The following is a 23,836-nucleotide window of genomic DNA, read 5'->3' on the forward strand; positions in this document are numbered from 1 at the left end:
GGATATCAAATCCACACTGAATATATCAATATATACTTTTTTTAAAATTTATTTATTTATTTTATTGGCTGTGTTGGGTCTTTTTTGCCGTGTGCGGGCTTTCTTGTAGTTGCAGTGAGTGGGGGCTGCTCTTCATTGTGGTACGCGGGCTCCTCATTGCCGTGGTTTCTCTTGTTGTGGAGCATAGGCTCTAGGTGTGTGGGCTTCAGTAGTTGCAGCACATGGGCTCAATAGTTGTGGCTCACGGGCTCTAAAGCGCAGGCTCAATAGTTGTGGCGCACGGGCTTAGTTGCTCCGCGGCATGTGGGATCTTCCTGGAGCAGGGCTGGAACCCGTGTCCCCTGCATTGGCAGGCGGATTCTTAACCACTGCACCACCTAGGAAACCCTATCAATATATACTTATATATTATGGAAGACACAGGCTGATTTAGATGAAATAATCCTCAGAAATTGGAGACAAAGTAGATTCTCTTTGAGCCATTATTTCAGTAACATCTAGTCACATCAGAGAGGGTCAACTCTGCAGAATGGAAGCATCCACAAGCCAGAAAATATTTTACACGTATTCAGAGCTTTAAATGAATATCTGGCCAATTCATGAGTCTTTAATCAATATGAAGAATGGATAGTACCCCGCTGCCCCACCCCCACCCCCAAAAAAAACAACCCAGTGAGGGCCATGCTGAGGTATCTGCTCTGAGCTCAGCACTGCACATGCGGGGTAGGGAAAATCAGACCTGATCTGGGAAATATGGGAAAGAATTGATGACCTGAAGAAATATAACACTGCCTGGAAAATTCCAAGTCCTTATGCAGGCTTATATGCTACAGTCCCCAGCAGCATTTCTGACCTCATTTCCTCCTTTGGCACCTCCTCCTCAGCCACTGTGCTCCAGCCACACTGACCCCTGGCTCTGCTGGGAACACTCAAGTCTGACTTTGCCTCAGGGTGTATGTTCTTGCCTTGCTATCCCCATGCCTCACTCCCTCACTGCATACAGGCCTCTGATTCAAGGTGACCCTAAAACAGAACTCCCCAGCACTCACTAGTCCCTACCTGCTTTATTTTTCTTTTTTTTTTAAACGAATTAATTTATTAATTTTTTTGGCTGTGTTGGGTCTTCATTGCTGCACACAGTTCTTCTCTAGTCGTGGTGAGCTGTGGCTACTCTTTGTTGCAATGCCCAGGCTTCTCATTGTGGTGGCTTCTTTTGTTGTGGAGCATGAGCTCTAGGTCCACAGGCTTCAGTAGTTGCCACGTGTGGCACATGGGCTCAGTAGTTGTGGCACATGGGCTTAGTTGCTCTGCGGCATGTAGGATTTTCCTGGACCAGGGCTTGAACCAGTGTCCCTGCATTGGCAGGAGGATTCTTAACCACTGGGCCACCACTGCTTTATTTTTATTCATACAACCTACCACTGCCTGACAGGATATTGTAAGTTTATTTGCTTATTTGTTAATTTTCTGCCACCTCTCCTGGAGTATAAACTTCTTGGGGACAGAGACTTTGCCTGTTTTATTCACTTTTGTATCCCAAGTGCCTGGCATAAAACCGGTATCCAAAAATTATTTGTTGAATAATTTTATAATGACTAAATGAATGAATGGGAAACAAACACAAACTCATATGTGTATATGTACACACACCCTCCCACACACAAAATCATGAATAGAGATAAACAAATGCCATCAGGGTCTAAATGCCCTAGAAAATCATTAAACAGCAACAGAGTTCAGAGAAGAGAGTAAGGCTAAGGATTAAAAGTCACTACCTTGATGGTAGGCATTCAAAAAACACTTGCTCAATGAATTAAAAAAAAATGAATTAAAGAACTGAAAACATAGTAAGAGTCTATTAATGGTGATTACTTAAATAAATTACAGTAGATCCATAGGAGGGCAGTATAAAATAAGGTCTCTAAAGTCAGATTGCCTGGATGAAAATTCTGTCTCTGACACTTGCTATCTTTGTGCATCTCTTAGTGCCTCACTTTCCTCATCTCCAAGATGGGGATTATAAAAGTATCCACCCCTTAGGACTGGCAGAAGTATTAATGAGGCAATAGTATTAAATGCTTAGTACAGTTCTTGACATACAGCAAATACTTAAATAACATTAACTATTATTATTACAATGGAATACTATGCAACTGTTAAAAGCATGAGGCTGATTTACATATATGGACATGGGAAGATCATAGGTGTTAAAATCAGATACCCTAAAACAAATATGTATTGTGTAATCTCATTTACATGATAAAAAATCTATATATGTGTATGTGTGTGTGGATTAAAATATATGAAAGAAATCAAACCAGACTTCTATCAATGGTTGCCTATAATAAAGATGATACAGATGGCTGTGAAGGGGATTTTAAATTTCTGTTGCATATTATTTCTGCATTATTTGAATTGCATGATTGAATTACTTCCAGTGGGCACCAACTTATTTGGAGTTTTTGTATATAAAACTTTAAAAATGGGATGAAAAATTCCTTCTTCACCTGCCTGCTGAGCCTGCCTTCTGAGATGGTCCAGATCTGTGAGGCATGATTTTAAAGATGTTTGGAAAGGTTTCTGGTAGGACTTTTTATCGAAGACAATTGATCTTTTAAGCTCATCCCCCTGTTAACAGGAAAATATTTAAGTCCCTTTCTATAATTTGTATTTTTCCCAAGTATAAAATCAGATTGTGAGAGTAAAGAATAGGATTTTTCAAACTATACTCCATATCTCCCTCCTACCTAAGATTCTGAATCATTCTCTTAGAAGGTATGCCCTCTTGTTTCTCTTCCTAAAATTTAACCTAGAAACTTAAGTCGGTCCTAAAGTCTCGTTTTCACCTCAATGTTACAAATCCCTGATCAACGAGAGCAGCAGAACATCTTCTCTAAGTAGCAGCTCTGCTGTGGCCCTCTCTTTTCCTGTTGATAATGAATAATCTTCCCTTGTTCTGAGAATCTGAGTCTTTTATTATGACTCTTCAAAAAAGTCACTATCTTAGAGAATCTAAGAGCTCCTTTGAGGGCAGTAGCCATGCTGAATCTCCAGCACCCTGGACAGTGCCTGGCACAGGTTATGCTCAATGAACTGCTGAAAGGAGTGACTCAGCTGGGTCTTTCACAAAACACCCTTTCATATTGGTAGTATACCACTGTTATTACTATATATAATAATGTTATCATTTCTATAATTATTGGTAAAATGCATTTTTTTCTTTCTCAAGGGTTTCTTGCCTTTTATTTCCTGCTGTATTTGAATTTTTTTCTTCTACTTCACTCATTAAACATGCATTAATTGTACTCTTTCTCTCGCTCAGGAAATAGGTTAGGCACTGGAAATGAAGAAGTGTATGAGATATTGCCATTGCTTTCAGAAAGCTACGTTCTTATAAACAAGATTCTTTTTTGTCTTCAGTTATTTCCTGGTTCAATACCAACTGACCATTTGAACTGAAAAACCTTTTCCCATAAACAACCAAGAATATCATATTCTTTCTTTCCCAGTTCCTACCCCCACAGTTTTCACTCTTGTGCAATCTTGGTTTTGATCAAGATTGCCTTCAGCCAAATTAGCATATAACAAATTAAGTTTCTCTTTCATTGTTAATAAAGAATGAGAGAATATTAATGTTTCAATGATAAGAACTTTCTCTCCACATCTTATGACTTTTACATAAGCTTATGTCTATCCATGGCACATTTAATAAAATCATAGCATAATGGTGGCAAAAGAAAGCAAATTAAACTGTTTAATTAAAATCCTACATCAGAAGTTACCTTCTATAATTTAATATTAGTGTTATGCTGCTATACCAGGTATTTATTATACTCTACTAGACCATGGGATTCTAATGTGCTAATATATTTTAAAACATTGAAACAAACATATTGGCTTAGAGAGCATTGATAACGTGGCTGGAAGAAGGGAGGGGGTGGCACTGGGAGATAAGGATCTCGAATTCCAGTTTCTGTACTGGCAACATCTAAATGACTATGGATAAGTCCCTCTCCCTCATCACACACATACAATTGTTCAATTTTTGAATCTTATCAATTTTTGACTCTCTCTTCATTTTGTTTTCTCTTTTCTCTCCCATTGCTATTGCTTTATTTCAAGCCCTCTGCCTGAACTGCTGCAGTAGCATGCTAACTGATCCTTCCTGCCTACAGTCCCTCCCCATTCAAATTGATCTTATACAAACCCAAGAAAACCGTATCTCTATAACGGAAATCTCATCATGTTCCTCTCAAAAAAAAAAAAAAATAGCCACCAAAAACTCCTTACTATCCAAGGGATAAGAATTAAATTCCCTAGTTAGGTCCTTATCAGTCTGGTACCAAATCGTCCATGTCTAACCAAGAAGCCCATCACAGACATTATGCTAAAGCCACACTGAATCTTCTCTCCCAACTCTAATAATGCTATTCTTGTTCACACTTCATTACATTTTCACAAGCAGATCTCGCAACCTGGGATGCCCCTTCTCTTTCATACCACTGGGAAAATTCCTTTTTTCTTTTGCACCCAACTCAAATATGATTCTTTCTGAAGCCTCCCTATCTTTCTCAGATACAATTAGGAACCACTTTCTCTCTGTTCAAACAGCACTTTGTATACATTTTTTAAAAAAAAATTTAGCCTTTTAATCATTCTACTTGAAGGTAATTGTTAGGTACTTAGTAGAGAGCAGGTAACAAAAAATGCATATTGAATGACTTTGCAAAGTCTCAATTTTTGAATGTATCAATTTGGTGAATTATTATAAATGAGTTAAAGTATTCTATCTGGGGCTTCCCTGGTGGCGCAATGGTTAAGAATCCGCCTGTCAATGCAGGGGACAGGGGTTCAATCCCTAGTCCAGAAAGATCCTACATGCCGTAGAGCAACTAGGCCTGTATGCCACAACTACTGAGCCTGCGCTCTAGAGCCAGTGAGCCACAACTACTGAAGCCCGCACACCTGGAGCCTGTGCTCAGCAACAAGATAAGCCATCGCAATGAGAAGCCCGCAGACCACAATGAAGAGTAGCTCCTGCTCACCGCAACTAGAGAAAGCCCTAGAAGCAACAAAAACCCAACACAGCCAAAAATAGATAGATGATAGATAGATAGATAGATAGATAGATAGATAGATAGATAGATAGATGATAGATAGATGATAAAGAAAATACAATTCTATCTGGCTCTAATATTTCATGTCTACAGTAATTAAACACATTGTTTTAGACATTAATTTAAAGCAGATGTGAGATGATTTCCATTTTACAATGAATAGACCTTCCTCTCAATGTCACAAGAATATTGCACAGTGTAGTAGAAAAGTAAATATATGTAAAAATACCTGGAAGTTTTTTTGTGAATTCTACGAGAACCTGTACATGACTGGTAGCCATTTCAGTTAAAATGAGAAAATTTTCTTCTGCACTGAATTCTTCCTTTAACTAAATTTTAAGAAAAAAAAGCAAACGATTAACAAGTAGATAGAAGGAGAAATCAATATAAAATTATTAGACTATAGAACTACATTTAGATAATAAAATTTAAGACCCAGCTCATATTTTTCAGATCCTTGGAGAATAATTACTATTACCAAGCTAGGTATGAAACTTCTTACTCTTTGTTTAATGCTGTAAAATGTTTAAATGTACAACTTAAATTCTAAGCCCTAATCATTTAAAATAACATATTCATATATAATTCGACCTCCAAGGTACTAAAAGCTCCAGAAAATATTAATTTTAAACCCATGTATTTTTAGCTATTGTACATACAATTTTATTTGTTATTTCCTGAGGCATCCTCTGCTTGCTATATGAATCCATAATGTAATGAATAAGATTCTGTTGATCTGGGGTGAGTTCGGTTTTCTCCTGCACTGGCAAAAAAATACAGAGTGTTAGGGAAGGTGGTTATAAGGCATGTTTCCCATGTGTACACTCATCTGGAGTAAACCAGCAGCAGAAATTGTTGAAAAAAGCCCTAAATATGGCAGAAACTGCACGTGCACTCTGTTAGACTGTGCAATTGCTTTCTCTGGGTCCTTGGGGAAGCCATATCACATTTCACTAAATTTGTCCCAAGTGGCTAATCTCCATATCTATCAAACAGGGATAACAAAATATTTTTTATGTATTTCTTGTGAATAAATAATCATCTAGATATGAAGCCTACCAAGCTCACTTACAGAGAAGTTAGCGAAAGTTCAAGGCTTAATCATAACTAAGAACAAGTTCCCACATGTAAAATGAAGAATCCATGTAAGTGTAGTTATATGGAACAGGGGTCAATCAACTGCAGCCCATAGACCAAATCCACCTGGTTTTGTAAATTTATTGTGAAACAGCCACACTTGTTTTTTCATGTATTGGCTATGCTTCTTTTGTACTACCATGGTGGAGATGAGTAGATCTCACAGAGACCTAAAATACCTGGCCCTTTGCCGAAATTCTGCCAACCTCTGAAGTAGTGAATCATCAATCTGGACTATTCAGATCCCAAACACCTCTTTCCCCCTGATTAGCATCTTTTGATGAGTGTCAATAATAGTGTCAACTTGTTGTTTCCTTTACCAAAGTGTTATTGATGAAGCACTATAGCAAAATAATGCAGTTGACCCTTGAACAACACAGGGTTTGAACTGCGTGGGTCCACTTACACACGGATTTCTTTTACTAAACACATTCTACTGCACTAAAGGATCCGTGGTCGGTTGAATTCGCAGGTGCGGAACTGAGGTTACTGGAGGGCCAGATTGTGAAATTACATGCAGATTTTTGACTGCCTGAGGGTGGGCATCCCTAACTACCCTCCCCCCAACCACGTTGTTCAAAGGTCAACCATACTTTTTATATAAAATTTGTTTTTCTGAAATGAACACAAAGTAACATATTTGCAAAACTAAACGTGGATGTAGTTTTCTTTGTCAGTAGTACGATAAATATTGAGAAGGGTGTGACTTGATCAATAATGGATTATTGGTTTTTCAACTAATGGCAAATGAAAATTTCTCCAATCGTCCTGTGAATTATCACAATGTGTTTGGCTAAGCATCCAAGATGCTGTTCCTCTAATTTGTCCTGAGAGCTCAAAGGATTTCTTGAGATATTTGTCACCTCAGGGAAGGACCTTTATAGATCCTCAGATGTGTATTCACCCTGTTTTACCCCTTGATAAGGACTAATCCACAAACCCCTATTGAGTCCACATCCTTTCAAGTCTGAGCCTTCTCAATGACAGGGAAAAAATGTCATCAGAACTCCATTTAAAAAATCCACTTTCTACCAAACCATTCCCACTGGTTAACTCTGGGAAGCAGGAGAGGAGTGGTGTCAGAGAGATGGAGAACTTTCACTTATGTACTTCATCCATGTTTACATAACTGCTATCTTTTGAATTTTTACACAGAAGCATGTATTACTCTCTTGACTAAAAGGCACAGTAGAAACCCGCTTGATGCACACTTGAAATGAATTCCTTGTGGCTTGTGGCTCTGGCCCTGGTATGAAAGCCCCCCCACCCATGTCATGACATCCTAGAAGCTCCGTGGCCGCTGGCTCTGGCAGACACCGTGGCCCGTCATTACCCTGCATGACTTAGTTGTCGAGGTCACTTGTCGCAAGTCACGTCCTTCACTGTCTTCACTAATGGCCTGATCTGCATGCTGCTTCACATTTTTCCTCAGTCGTTTAGATTTACACTGAATTTCAGTTAACAAGCCTGAAAAAATAAACAGAGAGGCTTCACCATCCAAGGAAAGTCCTATTGGGTGTGTGGTCATGAGGCAGCTGAAGTGTAGCCGGCTCAAAAGGTCTCTTTTGCCATTTGGCACAGAGCTGATTTTAGCCCTACTGGTATTTGTTGGCCTTGAACAAGAAATGTTTCTCTTGTGAGCCTCAGTTCCTTTCTTGGTAAAATGGGAATAGTATTTAATCCCACAGAGTTTTGTGTAGATTAAATGCCATTAGGTCATTTTTTTAAAAAATGAGGTTTATACAAAGAATTTGTAACACCAAAGCATTGTACAAATGTAAGGTATTCAGTAAAAAAAAGGTGAATGACATTCTCCCTCTTCCTGGCTTAGGGGGCCTTGAAAGCTAGTGTTTCAAAACATAGAATTAATACTATTTTTTATCGATGTTTACATAACTACTGTAAGAAGTATATTCAATTTCACATTAAACACAAAAGTAAACGTGTTGAGTAAAATGATGTCAATATCCTTTAAGGAAACATTTTAAAGTCCTGTTAATTTTCAGAACTGTATAAATTATTGAGAATATGGGTGCAGATGAAAATAGCTCAAGGAAACTTTGCAGTTTTCTTTTGAATAATCATACAACACCATCATGAATTTATACTTAAACAGAACTATTAAAATAATGGAGAACAATCTCTCATGTTCCCATTTAACTTCCTTTTTCTCTCCATGTTAATGAAATGAAGTCTTGAGAATTTCTTTGTCCAAGGCATTTATTTTACAGCATCACACAAAAGCTCTTGTATCTGTTACCGGATGAGTTTGTGTTTTCATAAATAATGTTATAGACTCTTGTAGGTCAAGTCATGAAAAATGTCCTCAGGACTTCACTGGAACAGGTTCATATTTAAGTGATGAGGAACATGAACCGCCCAGGATCGAAGTAAGTGTTTCCACTGCAAGATTGGATTCCAGCAGCAGCCCCTACCGCAGTCTCTTGTTTCATACAAGCTAAGGAGAGATTGTGATCGGTCACTATAAAACTTTCATCCATCCAGAGCTGGATTGTTTACACTGACCTATTTTTCCCCCCTCCTGCACATATTATTTCTTTGGGTCCATCCCAGTTGCCTGCAGTTGGGGAACAATAGAACTGGAGTCACCTTCCAAAGGCTTTTATTTCATGTGGCATTCCCTCTCTGAATGTTATCATCCCCTTGGTGACATTTGTTTGTCTATTTGTGTTTTGAGCAGGAATAGGAGGTATCTCAGAATCTGAGTGGTCTGTAGAATTTGCAGAATGAAAAATTAATATGTTATATACTAGCATGCATTCCAAATTTTGATGAAGATCATGGTTTCTCACAAAGCCAGCAGTTAATACAGTGTCTCTTTATCTGATTGAAGGACTAAATTATATTAAAACTCAGAGTAGTTAATTTCCTGTGTAAGCCTATACAAATTGGTTCAAAGCTGCACTAAGAGAAGAAGGAGTCAATAAAATGACTTGGTTTAAAACTCTATTTAGACAATTCAGAGGCAGTTATACCTTATAAAGCATTCTTAATTTTTCCCACAACTGTGAATTTTTATGCTAATTAAATAATAAATAAGAAGGATATTAAATCATATTTGGGGGAAACAGACTGTCATTCTTTGTAGCTTATTAAAACGTTATTTTGGCTGAATGTTAATGCCATTTCACTTCACGTATAATTCATTGCAACAATAGACACCAAAACACAGCTGTTTCTTTCAGGTGCATAAAATGCTCTTTAGCTGACAGTTTGGACAATTTCAGTGGTTCATTACCCTTTTCAAGAACTTAGATGGCTTAGTAAGTCCCTTCCTTAACACATGACGTACCATTCTAATCATATGAGTTACCTGACATCTGCCTCCTTAAGAGATTTTTAGTGGAATTTAATTGCTTGATGTGAATACCTGTATACATACATTCAGCCAACATTCCCATCTCTTTGCATTTCTTTAGTCGACACTCTTGGCACTTCCTTCGCATGTACATGTCCATCACACAGTTGCCCCCATTTTTACACTTGTACACGGCGTTTTTGGTAATGCTTCTCCTGAAGAAACCTAGGGAAGAAACACAGAAAAGAGAAAGAGGCTCCTAACAACACACTTGGATTGAGAGGTGCCAGAGCATTTTCTCATGAACCGCTGCAGGGCACCCAGGCCATCCTTGACCACAATGGTGACAAATGTACTTCTGGCTGCGCTGTGTGGTCCAGATGGCTGCTGTTGTTAATGATTTATCTCTCAAAACTAAAGACACGTTTGAATTACAGCCTCTCTTAGGAAAAATCTTGGTTTGTTTTAAAAGATAGATTACTTTCATTAGTGTATCTTCACTGGGAGACCATCATGTGCTAATGAGCTCTAGGTGCTTGTGGAACAGAGGTGAAGTCATCGCTGCCCTCTTACAGTTTACAGGTTGGTTGAGAACAAAGAGATGCAAACAACCAAACCAGCAAAATTCTGTGTTTCTGGGCTGTGCTGGGGCAGAGAGACTGACTGAATGGTCAGTTCTGGATACAGAGGTCAGACTCAGAAGTAAGTACTGAGCTAAGTCTTAAAAAAACAAGTGGTTGTTTACCAGGCAGACAGGGAGAGGTCACATTTAAGGTTTCAATTCAGTACTTAATATACTCAGCTTGGTATAATAATAAACATGCCAACCTTGCTTTAAAATAAACATCTCCCTGGTGAAGATGTAGCCACAGCTACAGTTGCTACGGTTCAGCTGCCTAGAGCAGGGGAGGGGACTGACTGGCTTCCTTTCTGCTTCTCCTCTTCTTCTCCATCTACGGACTTGGATGACCCGTAGTTCCTGACATTTCTGGAATCGAGGTGGAGTGGTGAATAAGGAAAGGATTATGGGAGGCAGGGAAGAAGTGACAAGAAAGTACTTACTTGCCTGGTGTTGTTAGAAGCTGGTTTGTACCTAGCAAGTTTCTGAAACTGACTCTTTCTCCCTTAGGTTGGGTTATCACTCCCATCACTGGGATACTTTCCTCTGCAGTTCCTTAATGAGGGCAAATACGTCTCTCTTCTAGCCCATGGCTTTCATCTCCTTCTTTATCTTCTAGGAATTTGGCAATTCGCCTGTATCCTCCTTCTTCTGAAGTCCCTCCATGTGGCCCTCTTGGCATGGACTTAAGATAACCCTCATGCCAGTTTTCTCTGCTCCAACAAACTCAGAGAAAATTTCCCCCTCCTATCTATGAACAGTCTGCCACCTGCCCTCCTGCCCGTTCAACTTCTCAGGTGAAAGTCAGATGCCAGGGAATACATGTCAATCTCCTTGAGTGATCCTGTTGAAGACCCTTCCATGGGGTCTGGGGCAGCAGAGCCCCCTTAGTGTACAGCTTTTATCTGGGGAAGGGGGATACCTTTTTCTAATTCTCACAAAAGTCCTATACATTTGGTAGCCCCCAGGGGCAGACAGTCGCACCCCACCCCACCCCACCCCTTTGCAATGGGAATGTGGGATTCCTAGCACACCAGTCACGTGCTCCAAAATCTTTAAAGATCACTCTCTAATTTCCAACTCCTTTTCACATCATACCCTCAAAATAGGCAAGGTATGTAACTAGTTCTTGACTACCCGCCGCAAGACGGGCTCACTTTGGAATATGGCATCCATTGTCTTCATGCCTCTGCCAAAATTGAGACAGCTGTGTCCTTTCTACTTTAACAGCCTGTTGGAATAATAGCTGACATTTACTAAGCACCCACTAAGCATTGTTCTAACCACTCCACCTGCATGCGGTTATTAAATCTTCATATAATTTTATGATGAAGATAATATTATGTGTCCCCATATTACAGATGAAGAAAAAAGGTACAGAGAGGTTAAGTGCTTTGGCCATGATCACATGGTTAATAAGTGGACTAGAAAGATTCAAATCCAGGCAGTTATGTGCTAAAGCCCACACTCTTAACTATGATGCTATAATTGCTCCCTTTGCATCACAAGAGTAGAAAAACTTAATATTAACTACCTACTATCTGAAAGCTGCTTCAGAGAATACAAGGGAGATACCAAGATGAAGAAAACATTCCTTGTCCTCAGAGCTTCCAACTTGGTGGGAAGACAAAGGAGTAAAATCACACCATAATAAAAATGTAGAGTGACAGGATAGCTAATTAAGTAATAAATTATTGGAATGTAGGTGAAAAAGTGATCATTTCATGGCCACACTACATGCTTGTGAAGGATGTGCCACATTAAAGGAGAGACAGCAATTCCATCATAGACTTGGAGATCTGCACATTTGTTATGACAATTTTCCAAGCATAAGGTAATAAAAATTGTTCTAGTAAAATAAGTAGAATATGACAATTTCCCATGAGCTAGAAGGCTAGTGTGTTGAGGAAAAGGCATTATATGGGCTGGGAATGGCCCTGGTTAATTCCAAGTAGGCAAATCGCAGAAGAACTCATGAAGGAAGTAGAATCTGAGCTGGACCTCAGAGAATAAGTAGGATTTTGAAACATGGACTTTGAGGGAGGAAGGACAGTCTGTGAAATGAGTGAAGGCACCAAGTTATGGAAATTCCAAGGAAGGGTAGATAATCCATCTTGATGGGAAGGTAGAGTGTGGGGAGAATTAGTGGGAGCTGGATGCGGGCATGCAGTGGGACAGAATATGGTTGGATGCCCTTGAACACCAAGCAAAGAAGTTGAATCTTCTTTGGGAGAGGGAGAGAGAGAAGCCTTTAGAGGGTTTTGGCAGGGGAGGGTCTAACTTGACTGGCATGTTGGGAAGACTTCTTGGAGCAAGGTCAAGAAAGGTGGGACAGGGAGACTAGAGACTGGAGGCAAGGGGCTGTTATGGCCAGAGGGTGATCGATGCCTGACTTAGATGGGTGGAGAGGTGGGGGGTAAGAACAGGGAAGAAGAAAACAGAGGAACATTTAGGACTTGATAACTAACTCAATATGAAAACAGGCTGAAGAAAAAGTTAGGATGTCAAGGTTAAAAAAGTCATAGACTTGCTTGTGAATTTGTCATCTGGTGTAACTTTCAGTAGGAAAGATATTACCATTTTTGTAAATGTCAAATCCAACCACATAAAGTCTAAAAAAAGACTATGCTTCAGATCAATGTTGATATTGGGAGTGCAAATACCAAATCATGCAATTCAAAAGAAACTATAGACCCCCAAAAAAAGAACCTTTCTCCTGGTACCAAATGATTGAGCTCAATGACCACTTTAGCCTACCTGAGTCAATCTTTCCACTAATTTTCAGCCCCTCCCAGGAACAATTCCCTGTAAAACCATAATAGATACCAATAATTAACAGAAATAAAATACCTTATTCCAAGATGAGTCAAAGGAACAGTGCTAGGACAATTCTTCAGGGTTTTTTACTCTCGTATTAACCGAGAAAGAAATCATTATCATCTCAATAGCTGAATGAATTAGCTTTCACTCTGAGGCAGCAACACAATATTATCATTCTATCGCTTAAATAAGGCTACATATACTGTATTTATACTTATGCAAATCAATCCATACCCATACCTCTGCCTCTATCTTATGCATATTCAACAATGCCCATATCAGAAAAGTCATTTGATGGTACCGATGAACCCAGTGACAGGGCAGGAATAAGGATGCAGATGCAGAGAATGGACTGGAGGACAGGGGGTGGGGGGGATGGTGAAGGGGAAGCTGCGATGAAGTGAGAGAGTAGCATAGACATATATACACTACCAACTGTAAAATAGATAGCTAGTGGGAAGTTGCTGTATAACAAAGGGAGATCAACTGGATGATGGGTGATGCCTTAGAGGGCCAGGACAGGGAGGGTGGGAGGGAGTCACAGAGAGGGAGGGGATATGGGGCTATATGTATAAATACAGCTGATTCACTTTGGTGTACCTCAAAAACTGGTACAAGAGTGTAAAGCAATGGATTATATTCCAATAAAGAGCTTAAAAAAAAAAAAGAAAGAAAGAAGAGTCCTTTGAAAATGAATGGAAATTCACTGAGGAACTGAGGCTCCCTGGTAATCAAAGATGAGTAGACAGGGCTGGCATTGCCATCTGGGGAGTGTGTAGCACTGGGGGTGGCAGGCGAATAGCTATAGGATGGCAAAATGGATCCCTCAATTATGCAAAATATTGGACATCCTGCTCTTCTGTTTCTTTATACAGATAGAGCCCATATAACATACCCTACTCCCAACACATGCAAACATATGTGCCCACACAGACACACGTGCACATACTGGACTCTGGGGACTGACAGTAGGCCACCTGTTACTTTGAAATCAATAAAATGTTGGTTGATGTTTAAACCTTTAAGGGTCTTCTGGCTTTTTAAACAGCAACAAACACATACGGCTGAGCAACTAGTTATCTTAATATCCAATATGGCCTAAATAGAATCAGCCTTTAGTTCTGCCTCAGCAGCCCATAGAATAAAAAGGACTCCACCACCCACTTTTATAGGATTTATTTTCTATCAGGCACTTTTAAACACTTTGCATATGGTGGTTCACTTAACACTCATAACAATCCTATGAGGTAGACCTATTCTTATCTCTCTCTTACAGATAAGGAGACTGAGTTACACAGAAATTAAGTAATTTGCTCAAGGTCCTACAGATAGTAAATGGTAGAGCTCAGAGATGAAAGCTGATAGGCTCAGTTCCAAACTCTATGCTCTTAACCACTATATTATGCTGTCCGTCTAGTAAGGAGATTACATTCCTAAAAATTTTCTTTCGACATTAATCTCCCCAAATCCCACAGTGCGTGTGAAGTGCTCCATAGTTTCATGCCTGTCTCCAAAACTTCAGAAACATCCTATTCTGCCTCCCCTACCCCAGCTGTCTTTTCCACCTCCGTCTCACTGGTAGAAAACTGCAAGGTAGCACAAACTGGAGAGAAGGGCTGCCAGTACTAAAGCAGGTAAGCTTTGGTCTCCATCACACAATTTCTTAGACTTTAGGATCTCAATTCTTCTCTTTGAGTTGCTTGCTGAAATTTTCAGAACTCAATAATAGACTCCTGATCATCTGGCAGGAGCTGTTTTAGATCACTGTTTTTGAAAAAGCAAACTCTCAAACTTTTGAGATGCAGTTGATGAAAAAATGTCTACCTGATTTTTCCAACACTTACTTTTATCACTATAATTTCTAATTTTTTTCTTAAGTTTAAAAAGAACTTACTTTGAATTATTTTTGGAAGTTGCCTAATGTTACCCCAAAGTAGACAAATCTACAAACAACTTAGTATTCAAAGCATATTCATCAAACTTCTATATTCTCTCTGGGGGTAAAAATACCATGAAATAAGAGAAAAGTTCCTGAGCCCGTGTGCCACAACTACTGAAGCCCGCACGCCTAGAGCCACTGCTTCACAACAAGAGAAGCCACCACAATGAGAAGCCCACGCACTGAAATGAAGAGTAGCCCCCACTCACCGCAACTACAGAAAGCCTGTGCACAGCAACAAAGACCCAGTGCAGCCAAAAATGAATGAATGAATGAATGAATGAATGAATAAATAAATAAATAAATTTTTTAAAAAGAGAAATGTTTATTAAAATAGCATAGTTTATAAAAATGTTTGAATACTACTCCATCAGTGTATCAAAAATGTTGATGAATCTCAGAAAGATAGAAACCAGAATAAATTTTTGAAGAAACATGGCCCAAGACAGGTGCAGAAGAATGCAGGAGTAGGAGCAATGGGGAAGTTCCAAGTTCAAATACAAGGAGATGCAGATGACCCTGAAGCCTTGTGTTAAGCCAGGAGTTAGCTAACTACAGCCTAAAAGACAAATTTGGCTCCCTATTTCTATATGGCCCACAACCTGAGAATGGTTTTTACATATTTTAATGGTTGAAAAAAATCAAAAGAAGAATATTTGTGATATGTAAAAATTACATGACATTTAAATGTCAGCATCCATAAATAAAGTTTTATTGGAACAAAACCAAGATCTTCATTTACATATCTGCTTTTGCACTACAATGTCAGAGTCAAAAAGTAGTGACAGAGACCTTAATGCCTGCAAAGCCTAAAATAATGACTCTCTGGCCCTTTACAGAAAACATTTGCCAACCCCTGTGCTAAGCCAGGGACAGCAGTGGTACTTGCGCGCAGTCTCAAGCAGTGGATCTGAGCCAGTGAGGGAAGGCAATGCTCAAGAGGAACAGGGGGCCCTCATGTCCAGAAGACAAGGACCAGAACATTCTGTCTAATGGTACATCTTGTCCTCCCTCCTGAGAAGGAAAAGCAGGCTGCTGAAACACAAAGAGCATCTGCAGAAAGCTGGACAAGGAATCTCCTTGTCTACTCAATGAGATTACTCTTCTTTCTAGAGTCACTTGGGAACTGCCTTTGTGGGCACGTGCCCCAGAGGCAGCTCTGAGTCTGTTTCTCCTTTTGCCATAACCTGTTAATAGAAAGCACGGGATCAAAGTGTGAGACATTGTCAGCTACCCTGTGGATGAGTTGATCGGCACAAGCTGTGGGTTAATGGTTTCTAAAATCTTTCTTATAAAGAGAAAAAATAGTGTATCAGTTCAACCACATAACTGAACAGGGAAAGAAAACAAATCTACCTCATTTTAGCAACACACGTAATTAATTTTAACAATTTTTAAAAGATCAGTTTGATTATTTGGCCTTAAGGATTCTGAATGACTGAAAAAGTCACCTCCCACTCAAGCTCAGAATTAAAAGCATTGTAGTTACCTGTAATTAATAATGATGATAATAACAATAAAGACAGAACCCTCTCATCCTTTATGTCAGCTCAAGTATCACTTTATCTATAGCATACCCTTCATGTGTTTCCCATTCTTTTTTACATTCTTAGCATACCCTTCATGTGTTTCTCATTCTCTTTTACATTCTTCATATCATTTATCTCTGTCTAAAATTATCTTATAACTTACTGAAGAGTTCATTCTTTTCTATGGATTAAAATTCAATAGCTATAAAAGGATATAGAGTAAAATAGCTCCTTCCCACATCTGTCCCCAACTCACCCAGTGGTCCTTCCCGCTGACAAGCAATCTTATTTGCTTTTTAATTTTAAATGATCTCCTTTAACTCTTTTAATTCTGTTGAATTTAATCTACTCCATGTCTACACCTGCTTCAATGTACCTGGAAGAAACACACAACCATACTAACAGTTTTATGTATTCCAGACAAAAAGTCTAGGGTGGGGTCTCCATGCCGCAGGCACTCCCATCATGTCCTCAGTCAGCACCCTCTCCCCTCCTAGACTTTGTTACAACTTTTCCTTTTCAACCTCTCAACACCATTTCGCCACCTCTGACTCTTGGCTGACTGAGCTTCTTATTTGACTGAGAAAATTGAGCCTATCGGAAGAGAATTCCCACATGCACCACCATGAAATCCATCAGTTTATCTGTACCTACACCACATCATCTGTCTTCCTTCCTTTTACTAAAGATGGACTGGCCCCTTCTAAACCAACCACACCTTAAAATAAAACCCTCCTTTGACCCCCACCCTCTCACCCTGCTTCTCTGCTCCTCTTTATGATAAGACTTCTTGAAAGAGTAGTCCGTATTGGCTGTCTCTACTTGATCTCCTCCCTTTTTTCCTTAAACCCGTGCCAATCAGGCTTTACCCCTACTATGCCCCTGAAAAGGACCCTCTACTTTGCTTCAGTTCTCATTGCTCATCTTCATTGAACCATTGCTTGACACAATTCTGTGCTTCCTCCCTCTTGAGTCAGTCTCTTTCTCTGGCCTCCAGGAGTCCACTCTCTTGGTTCTCCCTCTTCCTCATTCATCCCTCTTTCTCATTCTCCTTTTTAGGTCATCCTGATCTTCCCAACCTCTAAATATTCCAGTACTCCAGGGCTAAGTCCTCAGTCCTCTACCTAAATTGAATCATTATGTGATCTAATCCACCCCTTTGGCTTTAAATGCAGCTCAAACACATTGATATATTGATACCTCTCAAATTTAAATCTCCAGTCCAGGCCTCTTTCATGAACCCTAGATGCACAAACCTAACCCTCTACTCTTCTTCTCCCTTGGGATATCTCAAAGGCAGCTTAACCTTAATCTGTCCAGAATGGATCTTCTGCTTTTACATCCCCAATCCTGCTCCTCCCCAGTTTTCCCATTTCAGTAGATCTCACACCAGTCTCCCTGTTGCTAGGACCAAAATTCTCGGAGTTATTTTTGTCTCTTCTCTTTCTCTCCCACCCCACATCCAAACCATCAGCAAATCACATTTAATTTTCTTCTGTCAAACTTTGTTTTATTCACTGTTATACACTTGGGCCAGGAATGGTGACTGTACCTACCAGGCACCCAATGAACAGTTGTTGAATGAATGAAGGGAGAGAGTCCACACACTATTAATAGGTATCTCATTAGCTTAAGTAAGTCAAAAATTAAATGTTCAATAATAACACATGATTTTATGGTGTTCCTGTGAGGTGAACAGGTTTCTAAACTTCAGATCACCAATCAAAACATATCTTTGCTTCTTAGCCTCTCCCTGCATGTTTCAAATGAGTTTCTCAAATTATATCTTTTAAATCTCACATGGACCACAATTAGAAATGAAGATATCTAGATGCCTTATTTTTTTCTCTGATCAACTATATGATTTGAGATATCCAATTTTTAATGGTTTATTTTGCAACTAAAAATCCAGAGCCTACGTTTGCCTTTACACTGACCTGACATTTTATAATAAAAAATATTATATTCGTTGACAATGTGTATCCTATATTTCCTAGAATAGTTATAGACACAGCTCCTCTAAACCTGAGCAAAATTAAAAGTCAGTATAATGTTTACCTAATAGGATATGATTTTTTTCACCTCTTTCGCTTGTCAAAGCTAGGTATATTCCATCAAGTGAAAAAAGATACAATCTTTTTGTTCTTAAAAGAAACCCATTTATTTATAGAATAAAATGAGAAAAAAACAGTTCTTTGTGTTTACTAAAATTCATATTTGAGGTTTAAAATTTTTCCATATTTACTCACATTTTGTTAAAATGTGTGATATGAACAAACAAGATCTTATCTGTAGCATATACAAATTTCTATATTTGATGCTGCTCTTTATTTTGTAAAATGATATGACTGATGCTTCTCATTTCTGTGTGAAAGGGACTGATAACCTTACTTAGTTATTGATGATGTTTTATTCTGTACACAGTGAATATTGTTCACTAATTTACAGTTATGAGTGCTTCTGGAAAGTATGTTGGTAGAGAACACCAGGAGACCATTCTGTCAAACAACCAATGAGTTTGGATTTGCCATCACCCAGGCTTTGTTTGTTTTTTCTGTGTTAGTGTTTTTTCCAACAGAACTGACTTTTAAATCACTGACTTTCCTTGTATATACTTTAGTGCTGACTGTCTTTGGAAAGTTACTGACTGCAGGATGAAGAGCAGGATGGTACAGAGGAAAAAGTATAGTTCAAGAGTCCCGCAGATTTGAGTATCAGTCCCACTCCATTCTTTCATAACTGCGTGACCTGGGCATATTTCTAAGCATTGGTATTTTTATTTGGGAAAAGGAGATGATAATACTATCTCATTGGGCCATTACAAGGATAAATGAAATAAAGATTCTCTGGTGGAAACTGTCCAGCCCATAACTGAGAATCATCATCTTCCCAGTTTGTCTGAGTCCATAAATGTGTATTTTTTCAACAATTTTAGGAATGTTAATGTGAAGGATGATTTATCAAGTGATTCATGTGCGATTTACACTTGGTCATATTGTTTTGGGGTTTGGGAGTGTTGTTTTGTTGTGTTTTGCTTTTCTTTCCCATCCCAAGAGGGTAGCCATCTTTTTATGCTCACTTGCTAAAACAAAAGCTGAAGTTGTTTACCTCTAGAAAAAGGTAACTCTTGTACAGTGCTTTTGTTTTCAACCCTTCATTGAAAGGGTTATACCGCATCATCTGAAAGACGATGGAGATGGGGTCAGTGCATTTAGAGTTGGGAGAGCAGAGGCAGCTTAGCTGGAAAAAGGTTTGGGGAACTTCCCTAGAGCCTGAGAATGGGATGAGTCTCACAGGTTCTGTGAGTATTGGACCAGCACCCATAAAGAGCCTCTAGAGAGGTGACAGATCTCTAACGGGATGGCTCTCAGATGAGGACAGGAAGATCCTAATAACCATGACCTTGGAAACCCCGTCTTATCAAAAGGTGGCTGAGTTGTCCACTCTCAAGGGATCAATTCAAAAGTGAATAAGAAGCATATCAACTGAAAAAATATTCCACCCCGTGTAAGATCCCTGAGATTTGTGCACGTTCCTGGGGAAAAGAGCATCCCCAAACATATCCCCAGTGGAATTTCTCATCAGCCAGGGGGATTATGAGCCTGGATTACAGAAATATAGAAATATGATATGTCTTACGCTTAGTCCTACCTGTTTCAGTAACAAAGCATTTCTGAAAGGTTACACGTGAAATAAATCTAAAATATACAGGTGGCTATCAAAGGAAATAAAGTAAAAATGAACTAAATGAAAATGAAAATACAACTCATCAAAATTTGTGTGATATAGTGAAAGCAGTGCTCAGAGGAAAAATTCGTAGCATTAACTACATATGTTAGAAAAGAAAAAATACCTAAAATCAATAATCTAAACTTCTACCTTAGGAAACTAGAAAAGAGAGCAACTTAAATCCAAAGTAAGCTGAAGGAGAGAAATAATAAAAGTTAGAGCAGGATCAATGAGATTGAAAATAGGAATACAACAGAGAAAAATCAATGAAAGCAAAGCTAGTTCTTTGAAAAGATCAATAAAATTGAAAAAGTTCTACCAAGGCAACCCAAGAAAAAGAGAGAGAGAAGGCACAAATTACTAGTATCCAAAATAAAAGTGTCATTACTACTAATCCCATGGATATTACAAAGGAATATTATTTTAAAAATTGTATGCCTTCTCTGTATCTTTAATTCTGTGTTTGTAAGGAGGGGAGATAGCTCTGTGGAAATAAAGACTATCTAAATGACCAAAAAACAAAATGCAAAATACAAAAAGACAAAACCACAAGTGGTTATCAGTGGTTGCCTCTGGGGAGCAGGACTTGGGGTGGGAATGGTTGGGCAGGGGCTTTTCTATCATTTAATTTTTGACTGACGTGTACTCATTGCTTTGACAAAATGTTTAAGTGGTGACATTGTCTAAAGGAATTGAAAGCAAAAATCCATTGACACACTCACCCCTACTGGGTATCCTTGGGAGAATGAAGGTAAGTATAACATCACTCTGCAGGAGTTTGGCTTTGCGGGTCTTTAGCAATCTTTTAAACTCCCAGGTAGGCAAATTCCAAGGAGCTGGAGGCTTATACTGACTAATTGCCTTTAGTCGTTACTTTCCTATTTACATATTGCTTATTTATTTAGTTTAAACCTTTTTTCTTATTTAAATCTAATTTTTATTGTCTTCAGTTTGTCTTACATCATTGCTCTATATTTATTTGAAATATCCATTTTTATTCATTGGAAATCACCCTCCTACCATTTTATTTTTCTGTATGTTCTTTTAGATACTATTTTATTGCTTTCGTATTTTTAATCTTTAATCTTTTTTTATTTGTTTCACTGATTTCTCTTTTTGTCTATTTTAGCTCAATCACATAAACTGTTTTCCTACTTTGCTTTAAAATGGTGACAGTGAGAGCAGGAATTTTGTTTATTTTGTTCACCATTGCATCTCCTAGGCTTAGCGTAGTGCCTGGTATATAGTTGGTACTTAATAATATTTATTGAAAAAAATTGAATTAATTAATTCAAACTCCCAGCAGCTAGAGGCTTAATTAGTGAATTAATAAGAAGAGAGAGAGTATTAAAAATAGTGTATGATCCAAATTAGGGAGGCGTGATGAAGAGAAGAATAACCATGATAAAATAATAGGAACTCATCAACAAAACAACAACGGCGAGTGCTTTTTGAGCACTCAAGTGTGCCAGGTACAGAGCTGGATGTTTGCAAAGCAATGTCTCCTTTTTTACTCCACGAAACCCCGGTGATAATAGTAATAACAGCAGACATTTATTGAGGGTTTCCTATTGGCAAAGACTGTGTGAATCACTTTACACACATTACCTTGTTTAAATCTACCTCAAAGGGTTTTCTTGAAGATGAAATGAGTTAGTCCATGTAAAGTCTCCCGATGAAGCCTGCACAAAATACTCACTTGATGTGTGCTATTGATCTATCATCATCACACTGCCATCATCTCATCCTCCACCTCCTCACCTTTACTTTTATCTTCACTTTACAGGTAAGGAGTCTGAAGCCCAGAGATATTAAGTAACTTGGAAGAGAATCAGCTGGGGCTGGAATCTAGGTTATCTGCTCTCAGAGTCCTACTCTTCCCAAGATTTTTGTAACACTTATTACAAAAGGCTTCCAATGCAGTCAGATCATTTAATCCCTGCCCCTTGAACCACACTCTAAGATAATTGGGATCATTATTACATTTTATAAAATTAGACCTCAAAATCAAATAGGATTTCAGTAAGTTTATAAGTAAGGCAGGGTTCCTCAGCTCTGACCCATAAACAAAAGGCCCATTGGAAGCACTCTACATCTATCCTACCTGCCACAATTGTTTCAATAATTCTAGATCTAATAATCTTTTCTAAAACTTCATAACTAAGTCTAATGCTGGTTCACTATCTCATATAAAAATATGTTCAAAGGATGAAAAGTCCCCCATTTACTCATAAAGTGCCTCTTAAGAATTCTACCATTCTCTCACTGATAGACTAGACTCTCCTGGCATGGAGACAGTTGTGAGTGACATTGACCTATTTGGGAATGCAGCCATTTGAAATATCCAGTCAGATGCAGATCAGTTTTGTTAGCTGGGGTTTGAGGTTTGAATCAAAATTCATCCAGACCTTAGCATATTTCCATATGTTCCACTGATAACCAAGGGGGAGGGACAGCTCTCTATTTAATCTAGTGCCGAGCAAATGGCAGTCATTGTCACGCAGCATTATGCTTGTGTTCTGCAGTTATAACTTTTTTTAAAAAATCAAAACTTATCCTCATTGATGCCATACATGCCTATAAGAAATAAAACCTTAAGATAAATTAAAATATTTCTAACAGAAACAGATATAGAGACCAGTGAAATCAGGAAGTTTAACTGTTATCTTTGTTTCAAGTTTAAAAAAATTTTCTCCTGTGTGTGTGTGTGTGTGTGTTATAGTATCACATTCATGAAAGATCTACAGTGAAGTCCGAAGGCAAGAGAGCTACCAAGATCTTTACATATAAAATCTAATTTAATCCTCACAAGAACCCTGTGAAATAGATATTATCCCTAAATTGCAGATTGGAGGTTCAGAGAAATTATGTATTCCGTCAACTGAGGACTGGCAACTGGATGTGTGCATCCTCTACTGTAAAGGCAGGACAGCTGAACACAATCTTTCCCAGAATCCCTTGCCACTAAATGTGGATGTGATGTAAGCTCTGCCAAACAGAACACTTGTAAGATATTTGAAAAGTGGAAGTGAAGCAAGAGCTCTGTTTCTGTTGTTTCTGCTGGCAAGCAGGATCGTGGAGGTTTTTTTTTTTAAGTATTTATTTATTATTACTATTTATTTATTTTTTGGCTGTGCTGGGTTTTCATTGTTGCGCATGGGCTTTTTCTAGCTGCAGCGAGCAGGGGCTACTCTTAGTTGCCGTGCACGGGCTTCTCATTGTGGTGGCTTCTCTTGTTGCGGAGCACAGGCTCTAGGCACACGGGCTTCAGTAGTTGTGGCTTGTGGGCTCAGTAGTTGTGGCTTTCGGGCTTAGCTGCTCTGCAGCATGTGGGATCTTCCCAGACCGGGGATCAAAACCGAGTCCCCTGCATTGGCAGGTGGATTCTTAACCACTCTGCCACTAGGGATGTCCAGGATCGTGGAGTTTTGCTGTGGCAGCATCTTGGTTTCCAGTTGCTAGCTTCCAGGGCATTGAGAGACTAGACACAGGGCATTCATCTTTTGCAAGTACAGATTTAGCAGGCATGCCATGGCTCTGGAGCCAGTAACTACAGTGAAGGCAGCTTCCTAATCCCTAAAGTGCAATCTTCCTGGAGTCAACAATTCTTGTATTAGCTTCCTGACT

General features: G+C 38.9%; 1 protein-coding gene across 4 annotated transcripts in view; it reads right to left on the reverse strand.

The window, feature by feature from the left end:
- NR1H4 (nuclear receptor subfamily 1 group H member 4) overlaps nt 1-23,836 on the reverse strand; it is a 72,565-nt gene that overhangs the window by 12,147 nt on the left and 36,582 nt on the right. For 2 of the 4 annotated variants that reach the window (XM_057741840.1, XM_057741842.1), the window contains 4 exons: nt 9,658-9,798; nt 7,588-7,721; nt 5,777-5,875; nt 5,347-5,446 (listed from right to left, as the gene is read on the reverse strand). In XM_057741840.1, the coding sequence (XP_057597823.1) occupies nt 5,347-5,446; nt 5,777-5,875; nt 7,588-7,721; nt 9,658-9,798 (474 nt within the window). Of the gene's footprint in view, nt 1-5,346; nt 5,447-5,776; nt 5,876-7,587; nt 7,722-9,645; nt 9,799-23,836 lie in introns of all 4 variants that reach the window. The other 2 variants (XM_057741839.1, XM_057741841.1) reach the window with 1 other exon arrangement.

Source organism: Hippopotamus amphibius, chromosome 7 (genome assembly GCF_030028045.1).
Source record: "Hippopotamus amphibius kiboko isolate mHipAmp2 chromosome 7, mHipAmp2.hap2, whole genome shotgun sequence".
NCBI classification, from domain to species: domain Eukaryota; kingdom Metazoa; phylum Chordata; class Mammalia; order Artiodactyla; family Hippopotamidae; genus Hippopotamus; species Hippopotamus amphibius.